At 45.7% G+C, this 19658-nt stretch overlaps 1 protein-coding gene across 14 annotated transcripts in view; it reads right to left on the reverse strand.

The window, feature by feature from the left end:
• Window positions 1-19658, reverse strand: part of PSD3 (pleckstrin and Sec7 domain containing 3) — a 120377-nt gene that overhangs the window by 50101 nt on the left and 50618 nt on the right. For 10 of the 14 annotated variants that reach the window (XM_062017356.1, XM_062017355.1, XM_062017353.1 and 7 more), the window contains one exon: window positions 17842-17931. In XM_062017356.1, the coding sequence (XP_061873340.1) occupies window positions 17842-17931 (90 nt within the window). Of the gene's footprint in view, window positions 1-2943; window positions 3189-3257; window positions 3307-16498; window positions 16651-17841; window positions 17932-19658 lie in introns of those variants that run through there. The other 4 variants (XR_009820804.1, XR_009820803.1, XM_062017365.1 and 1 more) reach the window with 4 other exon arrangements.

Here is a 19658-nt window from a genome sequence, read left to right on the forward strand (position 1 = left end):
TGGTGTTATTGGCAAGGGCAGCATACTGAATTATTATGAGTAAACAGAGAAAAGGCCAGAGAAGTGCTTCTCTGATAGTGGATAGTGGAGCACCTATACGCAGGCTATTTCAGAAATTGTTCTGTTGGCCCCATGCATTTGCAGGCAGGACAGGCAGAGTGACTCTGCAATCCAGTCCATGGCTGTGGGAAAGCAGAGTCTGTCAGGAGGAGAGACTGCCAAGCTGGCTGGATCACATGGGCAAGCCTAAGGTCCTCTGATTCACCTTGCTTGCAGTCTGGGTTTGAGCCTCCTCTCCAGAGCACAACAGTAGATGAATTCATAGTATCCTTCTTGCAGGTTCTCCTGCTGTCCTGGGGCTGTAACACCTGCCTGTAACACACACTCAGTACGCATGCCTAGGTATGCCTGCATATATGTATGCACATAGGCACACACACACTTGACATTCTTCAAGAAGACAAAAGGTCCTCGGGCTACTTAGCTTCTTTGATGCTGGTGGCAGACGAACCTCACATGCAGGCACCATGTTGGTGCTTTGTTCGTATTGGCTGGAGGGTGAGGATATGCAATACTCTCTAGTCCAGTAAAATAGGCTGAGTCACATGCAAAGTATCTGAGGAGTATGTTTCTGAACCACAAATGGGTTAAATCCACCTCCTGCCCTAAGTCAGCTGAAGCTGTCACAGAAACAGTTCTTGAGCATTTTAATTACTTTCTATGTGAAGCAGATAAAATACAGGGCAGTCCAGACATAAAGGGAGAAACACACTCACAGAAATACGGAAGAGAACAAGTCTACAAATCTAGACCTGCTTGAGGCTGAGAGTATCTACATGGCACCACTGTCCAGAAAGTACAGCCTAGAATGAAAGGAATTTCATCAGAGGTGATGTACAAGCACACACACACAGACTTATGCCAATAAAAAGACCTTGCCATCTGACACATTGCCAAAAGCTTCCACATCTCTTCCATCAACACAACAGTACAGTAAAGATAAAGCTCAAATATAAATCAGTTCTTTAAATCACTGATATCTTAGCAAAATAGATGGGTAGACAAAGAGTAGAAGGGGGAACAGACATATGGAAAGAAGAGGGTTGCCCAAAATCATAAGACCAAACGGTCGCAGAGCCTCTTCTCAACTAGACAAGAATCAATAATGGGCATGCAGGGATCTTCTCAGCCCTCTGTACCATACCTTTCACAGGTCTTAGATGCTCCACAGATACAAATTCTTTTGTATGAAATAAGGAAACAGAACTACACATAAAACCAAAGCTCCAGTATGCTTCCCAACTTATCAAGGTAGGCAGGCGAAATGGGTATCACACAACAACCTACATCACTCAGGAGGCAGAAATGTAAATACCACAGAGAGATGAACACAGATCACCGGTAACTGTGTCAGACACTATCCCTGGAAGAAAGTCCTTGCCCTATGGACATTACACCATACATACACAGTGTACAAAAAGCCAGGGAGAGAGAATAGAGGTACTGAGATTAAGTAACTAAATCCAGTGTTAAAAAGACTCAAGTGTTCACTGTATGCAGAGACTTCTGGTACATAAATCCTCCCACTGAATACTGTGCAATTATTCCCATGCTAGCTAGGGTGAAAGCGATCACAAGGGCAGGCTTCCAGAGCACCTGCAAGATGCAGGCTTTTCTTTGGCATTTGCTGGAGTAGTAGATGCTGCAACAGAAACAACCTGAGAATGATGGACCTGGTATTTCTTTGCCACAACCTTACCAGTACACTATTTCTTTGTTATGGTCAATAAAAGCCTCGAAAGGGAGGTTCCTGAAATTGGAATGAATAAAATACTTCACTAATTCTTATTTGCATTGCTCTGTGATTAAAGCTTTGCAGCTGAAGCTCAGAAACACGATACAACCTGTAAGCTGGCAAAGAGTGATCTACAAGGAACTACTGAGCAGCACTGGGATCTTTTCACCATACCAGAAGAGGTGTCGCTCAGGACGAATATAAGGTTTAGGGAAGGGACAGTATAGGGAGATTCATGCATGTGCTTGCTTGTCTGCATGCACACAGATACAATATATGGTTAAATGCATTTAGCTGATGCTCTGACATTTTTCAGCCTCTTTCAACATAGCTTTGCAAATGATCCCAAGGCAGAACCAGTTTGCAGCAAGAATGAAATTAGAGGACTATTCACTCTCTGCATAAAGTTTATCCAACCCTTGGAGACACAAAGCATCTTTGGGAGGGAGACAGTTATTAAAGCTCTTGCCAGGGGTTCCCAGGTGCCCCTCAGTTATTGAGCAGGAGTGAGAAATGAGGAAAGAGGAGATCAGGCATGGAGCGGAGCTTGCTTGCCTAGGAATCAAGCAATGAGGCTGGGCTGGGTAAGGAGATGCTGCACACAGCCACTGTAGCAGCTAGGTATAGCCTGTGCTACTGACAGCTATGATACACTGGTGTACTCTTATAAATGCACAAATATAAACACTTGATAGCAATACTTCATCATATGTGCAGGTAAGAGGAGATTTTTACCTAGCATCCACTCCCTATTAAGCTACAGAGCTGTAGAAAAGCAGTGAAAAATATTTTTTTCTACATAAAACCATTCCCATTGTACAGAATCCCAAGGACATCACTTGGCAACTCCGACACTTTTCCCAAGAGCAGAGCACCAATTAGCATTCTCAATAGCAAGTTTTCCCTGTTTACTATTGCAACAAGCTCAGTGACAGGGCATTCCTGTAAGACACAATCACAATCACATACCAGACCTTTTCGAGCTTCAAGTGTCTCCTCAAACCCAGAGATTCTTTTTCTGACCTGACTGCAATTCTGCGATCACTGCAGATCATTCAGAGCCCTTAATTCCTGCAGTGCGTAACCTTTTCAACACCACCACTTCCACTCCTAGCCAAGAGAAACACAGTGAATGTTTAGTTATTTACCTTGCCTTCTTTAGTAGAAAACTCAGAGGAGTTAGAGATTTTCATGGATTTTGACCGATGGGACTGCCGCCAGAGAGATTCTTCTCGGGTGTATTTCACCGAACCTGTGGCTCTCACCCGGACTTTGCTGGTGCTCTGAACACTGTTAACTCCGATCATTTCCAGAAGTGAACGTATGGGATAGGGAAGAAGAAAGCTAACAGCACTTCCCAATCCCCTGCAGAGGAATTAGAAAAGGCTACGTCTGGAGAGCCCAGGCTCAAGCAACCAATGTTTGCTTAAAGCACACTAGGCTGTTTTCTCCAGCATCTTCAGGCACACTGTTTGGAGCCAGCCTGATTGTTCCAGGCATTGCTCACGTCACTGGACAGGAGAAAAAAAAAAAAATGAAAAAAAAAGCAAGAAAAAGAAAAAAAGGCTGGTATAAACTCCTCCCCTGTTCTACTCCCCTATCCAGCATCGACTCCCCCTTCGCACACACACCAACAGGGAAAGGGAGAGAGGCGGAGAGAGAGATGCTGGAACAAACGCCAGTAGATCAAGAAAGAGATTAATTTTCAGTTCACAGGGCCATACTTCCCTGCCTGCAACAGCTTGCCACGCTCATTACTGCCTGCAATAACAAAGGATACCGTAAAAAGAGTCTTCAATCCCCTGCTAGCCACAGGCTTCTGGATGCGAGAAATACCAATGGATTCCCAAAGCACTAGTGAATGCCCACAGCCCCTTTACAAAGTTCTAGCAAGCCCCAAAGAGATGCCCCAGCAAATTCCAACAATTCAAGCACTTTCGTTAGCCAGCACCCTTGCAGTGCCTTCCCAGGGGGCAAAGGAGAGCAAGACCACTTTCAGGCTCTGAGAGGCACTTAGCAGAAAAGAGATGACTTTCCCAAGATGACCACGCTCATACCAGTGGCAGAGTGTGAGCAAGCAGCTGGAGAACTGCCTGTGCATCACCATCCAGGCAAAGCTGTAGCTGTACTTCTTAGCCCCAGCATCCAACCACATCCCCGAGAGAGTGGCATCCTGTTCCTCCCCTGTGGTAAACCCACACAGCCCTGACAAAAGAGGGCCACTGCCACGACCCACACATGCTGGAGGCCCGCTCCAACCCACAAGAACCCACCTCCGTGGGTCAGGCATGATACTGGCACCTGCACAGAAGGTGAGGGGAAATTGGTGGCAATAGCAGCCAATGCTCTTACCAGGGGAATATGCACTATACAAGGGAAAAGAGAGATGTTTACCTCAATGTTGCAAAAGCACCATCATTTCAGGCTCCTGGAGACCCAGAGCACAGCAGACTGTGCATTGCCATGGCAACCTGCTCCAATAGAGAGAGAGATCTCTGTGATGAGAAAGAGAGACAGATCTCTATGATGAGAGAGATCTCTGCTCTGCTTAGCACAGTATTGTGGCAGCCAGGGCAAGTGGAGCAGCTCGGACAACCACTAAGGAGGTGCTTGTCCCCCTGTACTTGGTCCTGGTGAGGCTACACCTTAAATACTGTGTCCAATTCTTAGCCCCTCACCACAAGAACGACACTGAGGTGCTGGAGCATGTCCAGAGATGGGCAACAAAGCTGGTGAAGGGTCTGGAGAACAAGTCTTATGAGAAGCAGCTGAGGGAGCTGGGGATGTTTAGTCTAGAGAAGAGGAGGCTGAGGGGAGACATGGCAGGGATTGGTCCCTTTTCTCAAGTAATGAGTGATAAGACTCATGAGGAAAATGGGCTCAATTTGTGCCAGAGGAGGAGGTTTAGATTGGACAGTAGGAAGAACCTTTCTACTGAGCGGGTTATTAAACATTGGAACAGGTTGCCCAGGGTCACGATGGAGTAACCATCCCTGAAGGTATTTAAAAGATGCATACATGAGGTGCTGAGTGCTATGGATCAGTGGAGGACTTGACAGAGGTTAGTGCTTGGACTTGATTATCTTAAAGATGTTTTCCAACCTAAACAATTCTATTATTCCACCTGGAGTTCAGAAGATGCTAACAGCTTGTGCAGAGGGAGTACAAGGAGACAGAAGACTGCACGGGACAGGGACCTCAGCATAGGCTAATACCAGGTCCAACAGACTGCAGCAGGCTGCCAGCCCAGCAGCTTTAGGGGCACAGGCTGGGAGGACATCACAGCCTATTGTCCCACTCCCACCATGATGCACCGGGAGCTGCAAGGCTGGGTGAGGGGTCACTGTGTTGACACACTGATGCAAACATCCCCTACTGAAACACATCAAGCCAAGCACCAGCTGAAGAAGCTCCAGCCCCTGGTCCTGCTCAAGTCCTGTTTAGTATCAGGTGAGATACGTTAAGGCAGAACCACAGTTTGTTCCCCCTACATCACGTGCACAGCAGCACCCAGAAGTAGGTAAGAAGCAGATGAATCAAGTGAGCCTTTCCCTGGTTACATCTTCCCAGCCTCTTGCAACCAGCGATTTATATCCTTAGCTAGCAACTGGCTAGACACGGCCACATAAAGGTCTTAGATGCATTACTGCTCTTAAAAGACACTGCTGCTTTCCCAGTATGCAGCAAAACTTCAGTTCAGCAGTCACCCTTTGGTCATGTTGCCCTCAATGATGCTACTTGTGCAATTCCATCCCAAAGACAGCAGTAGGTGTGGACCATGCTGAAAGACAGTAGTCAGTGGAACAGGGAATAACAAACCTAACCATCTACATAAAAACTGCTCCTAGGTCGAGAAACTCTGATCCCCCACAGATATCATCTGTGTCCTGTTTGAGGTACAGACTTCTTCCCACCTGGAAACCAGCAAAATGCCTTTTCATTTCCTTAACAATCAGGTGTAGCAAGCACACCCCTGCCCCATTCATTAAGATCAAATCTCAGCTGTGCTCCAGCCTTATAGACACAAACTCATCATTGCTAAGGGATATCTGAAGGAACAGAGGACTCTTCTGTCTGGCAACATGCAACTGCATTCTCTAAGTTACTTGTGCCCCTTCCTAGAAAAGGTTTTATGTTACTTAACCCATCTGAAATGATCCACTGCTAGTGGAAAAGCTTTTCAAATAAAATCTCTTTAGAGAAAATGTTCACTGCAATCAAACGCTAAGCTACAAGTCCCAACAGGTGCTACGTAAATGGCCAAAATTCACCCCTTATCCTAGCAGCACCCTGCCTAGCAGATTATTCTTGTTCTTAGATTTTTAAGGCCATCTCCCCAAGCATCTCAACACATCTGAAATAATTATATTCCCTAAATATCACACACAGATCTAGGCCAACATGAAATGTACAGAGCAGTTTTGTTATTGAACACAAGTCAGACTGAATCACAGCAGTATTTCTCTTAGGTTGCCCGCAGTACAGTACCATTGTCTCTGCCTAAGTGAAGCAGTTCTCCACCTTAGCATCCTCTGAGCTGACATTAGCAGATCCCCAGGCCCGACAGGAACCTTAGTTCACAAGGAAACAGGTCTGGTTCAGTTATAACCAAGCAGCAGTTCAAAATGTCAAGGGTGTCAGGCTGCATCTTGTTCAATGTTTATTTTTTTCCCCAACGGGGTACGGAAAACACTTCTCAGCTCTTCTTCTCTGCAAGAGAGTGAATCCTGAGATCTTGCCTTTGAAGCCTTAAATGTCTTCAACTCAGGAATTCATCTCAGATTTCATCAGTGCCCTTGGTTTTCATCTGCAAGTGATAATAAAATCCTGTACTTTTTGACTGGGCCAGCAGCCCTTTGTACACAGTGACTGTTGCCTTCTGGGGTAAGGTCACTCTTCAACATTAGAGAAGTATCACCATCTTCATCAACGACCTGGATGAGGGGACAGAGTGTAGCCTCAGCAAGTTAAATGATGACACCAAGCTGGGAGAACTGGCTGATTCCCCAGAAGACTGTGCTGCCATTCAGTGGGATCTCGACTGGCTTGAGAGTTGGGCAGAGAGGAACCTCAACAAGGACAAGTGCAGAGTCCTGCATCTGGGAAGGAACAAGCCCACACACCAGTACAGGCTGCGGGTCGAATTGCTGAAGAGCAGCTCTGCAGAGAGAGACCTGGGAGTCCTGATTGATAATAAGCTAAATATGAGCCAGCAATGTGCCCTCATGGCCAAGAAGGCCAATGGCATCCTGGGATGCATCAAGAAGAGTGTGGCCAGCAGGTCAAGGGAGGTTCTTCTCCCTCTCTACTCTGCCCTGGTGAGGCCTCATCTGGAGTTCTGTGTCCAGTTCTGGGCTCCTCAGCTCAAGAGGGACAGGGAAGTGCTGGAGCGAGTCCAGTGCAGGGCCACCAAGATGATCAGGGGACTGGAACATCTTTCATACAAGGAAAGGCTGAGGCAACTGGGGCTGTTTAGTCTGGAGAAGAGGAGATTGAGGGGACATCTTATTAACATTTACAAATACCTAAATGGTGGGTGTCAGGAGGTTGGGACATCCCTTTTTTCTGTTGTATCTAGCAACAGGACAAGGGGTAATGGGATGAAGCTGGAAAACAAAAAGTTCCACTTAAATGCAAGAAAAAACTATTTCACTGTGAGGGTGAGGGAGCAGTGGCACAGGCTGCCCAGAGGGGTTGTGGAGTCTCCTTCCTTGAAGGTCTTCAAGACCCATCTGGACATGTTCCTATGCGACCAGATCTAGGTGAACCTGCTTCTGCAGGGGAGCTGGACTAGATGATCTCTAAAGGTCCCTTCCAACCCCTACCTGCTATGATTTTAGAAATTTGTATGCACACAGGATTGATTTCTGTCTGTAACTGAGCAACAGGGATTTCTAAGGGAGAAGTGGGTTGTTAATAAAAATAGAGGAATTGGTTTGTGGTTGATTTTTTTTGTACAGACGGCCTGAAATGGCTGTGCAATACTGGAAAAATCAAAGCTGGCCACATGCAAAGCAAACCTTTAGGTGTGCCAAGAAGCCATGATCTTCCCCTCAACCAGAAGCCAGTAAAGAGGTGGTAGAAAAGTGGCAGAATGTAGATTCAGTCTGTTTAGTCTGAATAGCCCAGTGACACCACTGGCGTTGACCAAAGCCCAAGTGACCCCACTTACAGCCTTGCCCTACCAGCACCTCTATAGGAGATAGTCACAAACCAGCAGCAGCACTGGAAACTTTGGGCTAAAACAGATGGAGCAGGGGTAAAATCAACCTCTCTACTATTCCCTCCATTTCCTGTCATAGGCACTATGGCAGACTACATCACCAACAGAGGAAACAAGGCAGCTGTTCCAACTTGCCGTGCAATAAGCTCCTTCCCACCTCTTCCTCCCACCAGTCCAGTTTCCCAGGGAGGCCAAATGCACTCAGTCCTTACTTGGTCCTCCTAATGCCATTCAGTAAGTCAATTACACAAGAAGAAAATCTGTGGAATTCAAAGTGAAATTCAACACTGGCTTTTAGGGCCTAAACCCAAGGACTACATTGTCGTGTCTGAAGAACTCCACTGTCCTCACACAAAGCCACAAGAATCCATTAGCATAATTTAAGCCTGATCCCAGTGACAAAAATACCAACAACAAAAGTCAACAAAACACATAAACACACACATACATCAATTATCTAAAATACATTCTCATGAGCCAGCAGCACATTTGCGTAGCACAGAAAAGCAGCACTATTTAACATTGCTATAAAATAAACAACACTAAACCTTTCGTAAGATTATTTTCCTTCTTTCTTCCTCCATCCTTGTTTTCTTCTTCTTCCCAAAATGGACAGGGAGGGAAAAGTTAACTCTGCTGGATAAGCTGCTTGTACATGATGACTACAAAACAGAGCTCAATAACTGATCAACAGTACATTACTGAACTCACATTCCTGTGATATTACGATAATGATTTCTCAGGTCTACTGATGAGGAGGAGCTGACAATCAAGATTAAATCTAAATGTCTCAAAGTTCCATCCCTGTAAACAGCAGAAATACCAGAGAAACTGCCTCATTTCTACATATATAAGCAACCAGGTCACCAGGAACCCTCACAGAGTGACAGCAGGTACTGTGGGAGAGTGAGAGATATTGACAGAAAATTTCAAAATGATGAGACAAAATTACCCACCTAGCTTTCCCCATGAGAGACTCCTACTCTCCATCATTATGGAGTACATTATGACCAGACATTTAAGGAGATGCTGAGTTTTATCCCAACCAGAATTTGCCAGGAAAAGTATCTGTTGATGACCTCGAGAAAGAACTTTTCATTTTCTTGGAGGTTATATCATAGCGCACACACACCTGTGCTACAGGCTCTGAAGGTATCCCAGGGGAGGATTTCTCATACAAAACAATCCTTTCAAGTGAAAAACAGTCAAATCACCAGAGCCCAGAAAGCTGTCCTATGTTAACTCAGCCACCATAGCTGCATAAGCATATACTTTCAGACCACCCCAAACCATGAAGCAAAGCACATCTACTCACAGAACCAGGAACACACAAGCATTGCTCCTATGACCCCAAGGCCATCTTAAGCCTGTATGTTTCACTTGACATGAGAGGAAGGCTAGAAGAACATCCAAACCAGCTCACAGGTTCACAGGCACAAGGCTTCACTGCTGACTTTTTACATCACTAAGCTCCTAAATGTGAATAGAGTGAAAAAACCATATTTGGCTGCTGGAGGAGCAAACCAACCCTGATATTGCTGTACCTCTCTGGCGAGAGGAGGTGAAGGAAAGGAAGAGGGGAATGGTGTAGGAAAGGAAAAAAAGAAGGGAGGGAAGGAAGGGAGGAAGGGAGGCCACTCTGTGACCCACACAGGTTTCATGTGGGTGTTGCCTGTACTTGGAAGCTTTGCACCATGGAAGAAGCAGCTCCATGGGTGAAAACAGACATGGCCTTTGTCACTCCTTCACTCCACAAATGCATGACCTTGGAAAGAAATGAAATGTTCCACTCTAACATCACAGGAAAGGAGGGGAAAAAAAAAAGTAATCAAATTTTAAGGAGTAACCTAGAGCTCTTGCTTGCAAGAAAACAGTGTAACTGGGTCAGAGAGAGAACAGCCTTATGTCACTTGAAAAGAACGGTAGCAAACTGCAGGAAGGAATACCAAAGATGTACAAAGCAATAATTCTAAAACTGGTGGAAGCAATACTTTCTCCTCTTCTTTTTTTTTTTTTTTTTTTAAATATGGTATAAATTATATTCCTACTCCTCCTTCCCTCAAGTTGCAGCACAGAACTTAAATTTCAAGCAGATCAGGGGGTGGAAGATCAAAGAATGTTTTTCAGAATTTGTTTTCTACCTACATGGAGGTGGGAGTAATATGTCACAAGGACCAAAACGTATGTGTGACATTGTATTAGAGATTTCCCAGCTCAAAAAGAGCCCAGAATTCCTCCTTTAAAGTGGCAGAATGTATCACTCCTGGAGCCTAACGAGCCTGTATCCTCCACACTGACCGCACAAGAACAGGGAGGCTCTGAATGGTGACATTCATCCTCAGGAGCTGCTAAGTATCTCAGCTAAGCCAGGGAATGACAGACAGCCCTAGCTATTTGACAGTCTGGAGAAGCTCAACATCAAATGGTTCACTTGCTGGATCAACTTGGGCAAGACACTACAAGCCCATGCCTCCAAGGATGAAAGCAAAACCCTTCAAACATTCATTAGGAACCTGGTATCAAGCCATGTCACTGCAGCTAGTAGTAATGGAAATTCTTAGCTGACTCTGCTTGGGTTTCACTCCTTGCTGACACAAAAGCCTGGTGGGCTAGGTGAGGTCTTTTGAATAATAATAGGAACACAAAGAGATGACAGGTTGGAGGAGCTAAAAACGAAACACAGATCATGAAAACAGAAACAAGCCCATTCAAAAATGCCTGCTTCCTAGCAAAACATACAGTCCCTAGTACCAGCCCTAGACCACACAGAGGAATTCTTATTCCTGGATTGTTACTACAAAATCTTATGGTTTGAGCCTTTTCTGAAGTTCTGCTTTCCTGGTTCAGGGACAGAGCTGATAGAGAGCACTGGGCTCTCTCAACACTGCTCTCCTCAACACAATACCTGGGCTTATTACTGGTTATTGTACTGACATGTTGGACAAATGACAACACCCAGAGAAAAAATTAAAGCCAGAAGCCAAAGGAAACAAAGTTACTGAAGCAGGAAAGTCCTGGCTGAGGATGGAGTGGAGCAAAGACAAGCTGTGTGTTTCCATCAGTCACTATGGCTCTGTGGCTCTTCAGAGAGGTAAAGAAAAGCATGCTATTGCAAACAACTGTTTAAGACAAGGATTAATGGCTTTATCCCACACTCTCTGACTTCTGAACTGCCAGATTAGACTCGTCTCCTAGAAGTTGAAAAGGACCTCCGGATCTTTCACTTCAAACAGATTAGAAATGGCTGTCCCAGAAACATTATTCCAACAGAAATACTTTTAAACTGGAAAGACTTAATTTTGGAGGCAAAACAAGGAGGAGAGCTGTCTAACTGAGCAAAGCTCTGGCTTCTTTAGTGCAGCAGAGACACTTGGTCCCCTCCAGCCCTCTCCTCTGCCCAGGGCAGTAGGTTGCTCCAACAGCCAACGGGGCCCTTCCCTCCCGCTGCTGCGAGCTCCCATTCCCTTCTGCCCTGCCTCAAGTTCCTCAGCTCCTGATTTCAGCCAGCAGCAGCAGAGAGGTGGACATTCCTTGCCAAAAAGCCTCAGTCATTAAATGGAAGGAGTATGGAGATTGCAAGAGAGATCAATTAGGGTGTACACAGCAGCCTAATTAGTTTGATTTCCTCTGCATAAATGAGGGCATGGGGGGAGGAGGTTATCTACCTGTTCCTCACTCTTCCCTTTGTTAAACACGTGAAATGATTGGAATGGATGAAATGAGATGCCAGTAATTCTGTTTAAATTGAGTGTTTGCCTTGGAAGGTTTTTAAAGGCAGAAATTTAAAAAAAAAAAAAGTGCAATGAAGCAGCAAGACAGTGGCAAAAAAAAAAAAAAAAAAAATCCTTATTTATAAGTGCAGGGAACTGAGAGCAAAATGAAATATATCCTACCTTGCAGCTTCTATAGGAAATTGCAAGTCACAGCAATCCTGATCAAGAGTTCAGATCATTTAGGAAACTGAGGACTAGTCCTCAGAAGAGTTCAGCACCAGCAACTCTCACTTAATTTGTTCATTACAGTGCTTCTCCAGGAGATATAACGTAGTCAAACACTAGCCTTTGACAAAAAGCACATCATTTAGGCAGGACTGGCATCCAGGACAGTGTGAATGGCACTGCATCAGCACTTCATTCATGGGCCCACACTGGCTGCAGGAAATGAAGCAAGTGTGCATGACCAAAGCCAGGCTCTTTATCATCCCAGACAACCTTGTGAAGCCCACCTTGGAAGAAGGCTATGGTCGTGTAATGCAAACTTAGAGTATGACAGTATCCCTGCACCAGATTAAAGCTGGTACAAGCACAGAAGAAAGGAGCTGGCCCGCAGATAAACTCCTATGCTGTGGTCTTGAGGTTCCTGACATTGCCCCAGACTGATTTTGTTTCCCTTCCAAGTAGGGACACCCCAGCCATGGCATCCTTTTCTACAGGAATAAATAAACAGTGGTCTTGATTGAGGCTAACGACCTACAGGTGGGACTTAGTTGTTTAAACTGCTGGTGATTTATTCAGCACCCTCTCTCACTTGCGGTGGTGCTGCATCTCTTCTCCAGCTTCCCCTGACACCCAAAGCAGCTAATCTGGGCTATCAGGTATACCTGTTCTGAGGGGAGAAGTGCTGTAGCTGGGTCCTTGTGCCTCTCGCAGTAAACCTGTTGCACATCTTCCACCTGTAAGTGCTGGTAACCATGCAATTTACCATCAGCCTATGGTGTGAGTGCTGAGCTCATCCACAGTGGAGTACTGCTGCACTGACTAGAACATGGGCAGTCACAGCTCCTGGTGTGTAGCACCTCTTCCAGGGCTTCAACTCCACACCAGGACAAAGGGACAACTTACCCTGGGTGCTGTTTCCAGACATTTAAAGGACAAGAGGGTCATTGGGAGCAGTCAACATGGCTTTACCAAAGAGAAGTCATGTTTCACCAACCTGATAGCCCTTGATGAAGATATAACCAGGTGGATAGATGACGGTAGTGCAGTGCACGTGGTTTATCTTGATATCAGTAAAGCATTTTACATCATCTCCCACAGCATCCTCACAGCAAAACTGAGAGTGTGGGCTGGATGATCAGGTAGTGAGGTGGATTGTTAACTGCTTGAAGGAAAGAAGGCAGAGAGTTGTGATCAATGGGGTAGGTCTAGTTGGAGGCCTGTGTCTAGTGGAGCCCCTCAGGAGTCGTTGCTGGGACCAATACTGCTCAGTGTACTCTTTAACGACCTTGAGGGAACAGAGGACACTGTCAGCAAGTTTGCTGATGACACTAAACTGGAGGGAGTGACTGACACACCAGAAGGCTGTGCTGCCATTCAACGGGACCTGGACAGGCTGGAAGATAGGGTAAAGAGAAATCTAAGGAAATTCAACAAGGGAAAGTGTAAAGCCTTACATCTGGAAAAGAATAACCCCATGTACCAGTAAAGGTTGGGGAATGAACTCTGAAGAGTAGTGCAGGGGACAGCAGGATGGCCATAAGCCAGCAACATGCCCTTGTGGCCAAGAAGGCCAATAGCATCCTGGGGTATATTAGAAGGGCTGTGGTTAGTAGGTCAAGAGAAGTTCTCCTCCCCCTCTGCTCTGCCCTCATAAGACTGCATCTGGAATACTGTGTCCAGTTCTGGGCCCCTCAGTTCAAGAAGGACAGTGAGCTGATGGAGAGAGTTCAAGACAAGTCCACAAAGATGATGGAGTGGAGCATTTGCCTTATGATGACAGGCTGAGGGAGCTGGTGCTCTTTAGCTTGGAGGAGACTGAGGGGTGACCTCATTCATGTTTACAAATACATAAAGGGCAGGTGTCAGGAGGATGAAGCCAGGCTCTTCTCAGTGATGTTCAATGACACAACTAGGGGCAAAAGGTACAAGCTGGAACACAAGAGGTTCCAAAGAAATGTAAGGAAAAACTTCTTCACTGTAAGGGTGATGGAGCACTGGAACAGGCTGCCCAGATGGGTTGTGGAGTCTCCTTCACTGGAGACATTCAAAACCAACCTGGATGAGTTCCTGTGTGACCTACTCTAGGAGGTCCTGCTTGCCAGGGGGGTTGGACTAGAGGATCCCTTCCAACCCTTAAGATTCTGTGATAAGATCAAGGCTGAAATTCAGGATCAATTTGCTCCTGACCACAGCTTGACGTAATATAAAATTACTTGTGTGCCGAGTGAGACAGCTCAAAGGTCAAGAATTTCAAATATTTTTTCTTTCTTTTAAAATGTTCACTTCCAATAACTTAAATCTCCCTGCACTTAACAGACCTGACTCACCTTCTACACCAGACAGACTCACAGAGGTAGAGGCTCCTGATTTACATCACAGAACAGAATTACAGCTTGGGATGCTAGTTCCCATCTACTAGGAATTTGTTCCATCTTGAAGGCATATAGGAACCCTGCAGTAAGTTAATCAACAGCTGGCTGAACATGAGCCAGCAGTGTGTCAAGGTGGCCAAGAAAGCCAATGGACTAGTGTGTCCAGGAGGACCAAGGAGGTGATTGTCCTCTTGTACTCAGCATTGGTGAGGCTGCACCTCAAATACTGTGTCCAGTTCTGGGCCACTCACTACAAGAAAGACATTGAGGTGCTGGAGCTTGTCCAGAGATGGGCAACAAAGCTGGTGAAGGATCTGGAGAACAAGTCTGATGAGGAGCAGATAAGGGAGCTGAAGATGTTTAGCCTGCAGAAGACGAAGCTGAGAGGAGATATGATCACTCTCTACAGCTACCTGAAAGAGGCAGGAATCGGTCTCTTCTCTCCAGTTATGAATGATAGGACAAGAGGAAATGGGTTCAAGTTGTGCCGGGGAGGTTTAGATTGGGCATTAGAAAGAACTCTTTTCACTGAAAGGGTTATTAAGCATTGGAACGGGCTGCCCAGGCAGGTGGTGCAGTCACCATCCCTGGAGATATTTAAAAGACACATAGATGAGGTGCTGAGGGATATTGATGAGCTTAGTGACAGGATTATCAGTGTTGACTTGATGATCTTAAAGGTGTTTTCCAACCTAAATGATTCTGAGTATAAACTACCATTCTCAGGTCAGCATGCTCTGGCAAAGCACAACTGGAAATTGGGCTTCTGTCTCTATGCCTGGTCTTTACTAGCAGCTGATGGCAGATTAATGGGATATGTGACAGGCGGCTGAATTGGACTGAAGATGGAATAAAGGGGAAGGTACATATATCTGCCTGCCTGGCAAAGTACTGAATATATGAATTCTGCAAAGAGATCCCATGGGAAGAACCACACTTTTCATCGCAGTTTGGTACATTTGCCTTTATGGGCCCCAACTTTAAAAGCAACTTCATATCTGACAAAAGGAACAAGGTAAAAGGAGATACATCTTTGCACAGATGAGTGCACAAAGGTGAAACTCTTTCCAGTATTAATGAAGAGACAGAAAGACACAAGGCGAGCAAGATCATATTAGCATTTCCTATTTCCATCTCTAGCCAGAGGAAAATCTTTGTTCTCAAAGCACTATCAGGGACACACTGAGAATTGCATCCCGAAGGCCTTCTGGTGTTTACCAAAGCATCCCTATTATTGGGGGAAAAAAAAATTATTAAACAAAGAAATGGCTCCCTTATGGGAGTGCAAAGAGGAAGGGAAGTCTTCTGAGGCTGATCACAAAGAAGACAGAAGCTGATGTCTGCCCCTTGAAAGGATAGTTTCCTACCCAGACAAAACCAATGCTCAAGTCCACAATGCTCAAGTAGCACCAATGGGAGCGACTGCAGGCAATACTGGACTTCTGTCAGTCGATTCTCCTGGGTAGCCCAAGCAGCATTTGCACCCATGACTCTGTGAGCTGGGTCCACAGTGAATGCTGCAGAGAGCTTCCCAAGCCCTGGGTTAACACTATCTGCAAAAAATTAAGCACTTACTAAGCCCTCCTCACTCTTCCTTTCCCTCCAGCAATACTCATCTTTGCTCCAGCGCTCAGCAGAGCTGCAAAGCTTTGTGCAGGGGTGCAGTAGAGACAGGAGGGGAAGGCAGGAACGTGTGAGAGGCAGAAAAACTCACTTGCTTCCTCAGGAGCATGCATTAGTAGCCTGTGAGTGCCCAGGACCTGGCTCCCACGGGGACACAGTGCCACCCCGTGGAAACGGTCCTGCCTCTCCCAGGTGGGTGATGGGGAGAGGGCTCCCACGCTCATCTTATGCTGCTGTCGAGACATCAGCAAGCCACACACAGTGCTGAAGCAGGGCTCAGAAAATTTAATGTTTTGAGACTAATGCAAATCTAATTTCTCCTAAGTCTTTCTAATCACATATCTAGTGGCAATGCAGCTGCTGTGGACATAGTAATGTAGCTACTGATATCATCACTGACACTCGCTCCCCTTCACTGATAAATTAAAACAACAAAGGGCAGTTCAGACCAGCCAGATGAGAGAGAGAAAGGCAGGGTGACGCTTCTGTCCCCAAAACATCAGAGCTGCAGGCAGAAAAGGGCAGAAAGCCACAATCGAGGCAGGACCTTGACACCAGGTTTCTTCCATCCTGCTGCTGCTGCATCCATAAAAATCGTGAACCCAGGTCTTTGCTTTTCATGGGCTGGTGAAGAGCCAGGCAGCCTTAGCATTAGCAGGTCAGAGCTAAACGCCAAGATACAGCTCTGACTGTGTAATTCTGTCGGCAGGAAAACAAACAGCAGGTGAGCACCAGTGAAAGTCTCTCCTTGGTACACTCAGAAGGTTATTTAAACACAGTCTGGAGACTTATTTATACAATAAGGGCTATAATTATCCTGAAAATTAATCTCAGCACATCTATGGCAGACTGAAAAATTATATTCCTTGCTGGGGGGGGGGGGGGGGAAGTGTTCCTGCTGCCAGATTAATACTCTGTATTCAGATTTTAAAAAGTAAAAGACATTCAATCTGAAAACAAGGGGGTTGATTTTATATTCTTAACTCCTTTGTAAGAGCTGAGGCAGGAGGGCTGAACAAAAAGCCCTCCAAAGAGGATGGAGAAAGTGAAGGAACTACCAATACTAGAAAACAAAGCCTGCCACTTGTAACTATGCAGGTACATCCGCACTTCACAATTGGCCTGAGACAAAACCCACAGAACAGACAGCAATTCTTTTGAATTTGGGTCAGCTCTCAGATGCAACAGCCTCTCATTTTTATTTCCATTACCAAAAAAAAAAATTATCAACTCTTAGCATATGCACTCCTCTCTTCATTCAAAGAGACTGCTGTTTCATTCCAACAATCAAGACAAAAGACAAATGAAACATTCTCATTATCATTGACAATGAAACAAGATTCATCCTGCTCAGTTTCTTTCCCTGCTCTTCAGATTTAACTCCTGGCACAAACTTAATGAACAAAACCTGAAGCAAAGCAGCCTGTGCCAGACAACACATTCTAATCTGAAATTACATCTCCTACTCTAATGCAAAAAGCCGAAAGCACCTTTGATGAAAAAACCCACATGCTTTCCAGATAGGCAGAGCTCAGGATTAGCCCTTACGTATTCAATAGCCAGAACCAAGTGGCTGCTTCTGTCCACTTCAACAGTGGGAGACTGCTCGGGCACAACATGACTGCATGAACTTACAAGACCCACAGCTCTGGAGCTGGTCCTACTGGAGTGCAGTCTCACCTGTCTGTGCTGCAGAGAGCCTCTATCACAATCAAGTGAAGGAAAGAGGAAAAAGCAAGAGAATAAACACTGTATATATTATGTGTGTTCCAGGAGGAGAAACATGCCCATTGTGTTATCCTGTTTGACAATCAAAATTCAGGCAAAGTTTTCTGTTTTGGACCACTCCTCACTAAACACAAAATCTGAGTTCTGCAGTTCATTCCTTACCTTCAATAGCCCTTTCGGGAAATCTTTGCCATCATTCATCCCCTGGAGGTTAGCAATGAACTCTTGGCAGGTCATCTTTTTCCCGATGTTCTGGAAGGGATGGCAGAGAAACGTAGCATCATATTCACACTGCTTTCCAAAGCGACATGAATAAGCAATATCAAGGAGATGCAATTCATTTGCTTTCATTTAAGCCCAAGGCAGGCAACACTAAGAAAACATTCCCAAGATTACTCCAAAACAATCACCCCTGCGTGAATATAGTTAGAACAGGGAAAGTGCATTAGGACCCTAAGTCTCACACACTCATCTGAAAAGAAAAAACTACTAAATACTACTGGAGGATAAAAAGGAAGGTAATGATGAAGTTCCCTCATATCTGCATGGTGCCTTACAACCCCCTGCATCTACAGACACTCCACTAGACTATGATGGAAAACGTCTGCTTACTTGGGACATATGAACATAGCTGACTGAGGCCCTTCCCAGACCTTCCTCTTAGGATTTCCAATGCTCCCTTACAGCAGCAAGTGCCCTCAGTTGAGGTAAGATGCCCAGGAGCAGCCACTACTTTTTCTGATTCACAGGCTAAGACTGCCTTAATATTTCCACAGGATTTCTCTCCTCTCTCCTCCTGTCTAAGTCTCAGACTGAAAGTTGTTCAACTGAACCTTAAACAGAATAGGAACATCTATGTTCATATCAGACTCAAATCACCCCATTTGGAGGCTTAAGGCTGTCCTAAACTGCTCTTGGATCCCAGCCTCCATCATCTCTCAGGGAAGCTGTCTTGTGTTCAGTCCCCCAGGTGCCCCAGCTGCTAGAAGTCTCACACTTGGCAGGGAGGGAGCCTTATGACAACAACATGACATGCATGTTGTCATGAGGGGCATGACAACAACATGAGTGAGATGACAACACTGAGTTGATAAAAAAGGAATCCAGAGAGATCTGAGGAAAGGAAAGCAGCCTGGGATGAGCTATGGAACATGCTAACAGGAAAACAGGACCCCATGATGACCACAGTATGTTTGGGGATGCCACTGCTGTCAGTTAGAAGTGGGTGCAGTTGACCTCTCCATGGTCAAGGTATGCCTTGGCCACAGAAATAAAGCAGGTGAGCTTTGTGAGCTGGGGTTAAAAGCAAGAGCCTGAATTACATAGAAGTGGAGCCCCAAGAAGGGTGCCAGTCGCTACCATGGATCAGTGTTACAGTTACAGGATGGCTTGGGTGCAAATCCCGTTTCCGTAACTTATCAACAGGGAGACATGGAAAACCAGCAAACCTTGACCGTCAGCTTCATCCTGTCACAGAGGAAGATCCCACTGCCTGTGGCCAGCAAGGACCAGCAGAAAGAAGGCAGACAGGAACACTGGAATGTTGCACTGCTTCCCACATCAGGAATGCTCCTGACAACGGAGTCTGGCTGTAACTTTAGCTCTCTGGTTGCTAAGCTTGCAGAGCACAGCTCATAACTGCAGTCTTTGGGCTCAGGCTGAAGCTGCTCTAGTAGACTTGCAAATGCGTTCCTTTCTCCCTGCAACAGACTTTCAGCCTGCTTGCTTATTTCCTCCATGCAGCAGTTTGCAGCTTCCCCATGCTGTCCAAAACCAACAGCCATGTGGCTCATTTCACCCACGGAGATAACTGGCATTGCAGGAGAATGGCTGGTTTGCCCCATGACCAAAGCTAACGCCTCCACACAGCACACACAGGTTCCAGAAGACATGGCTGGCAGTCTAGAGACAGCTTAAAAGTTTCTAGCATCACAGTCTGGGTGATGACCTCCCTGTGGAGAAGCAAGCATGAACCTCCA

The sequence above is a fragment of the Colius striatus genome, chromosome Z (assembly GCF_028858725.1).
Source record: "Colius striatus isolate bColStr4 chromosome Z, bColStr4.1.hap1, whole genome shotgun sequence".
Classification (NCBI taxonomy): domain Eukaryota; kingdom Metazoa; phylum Chordata; class Aves; order Coliiformes; family Coliidae; genus Colius; species Colius striatus.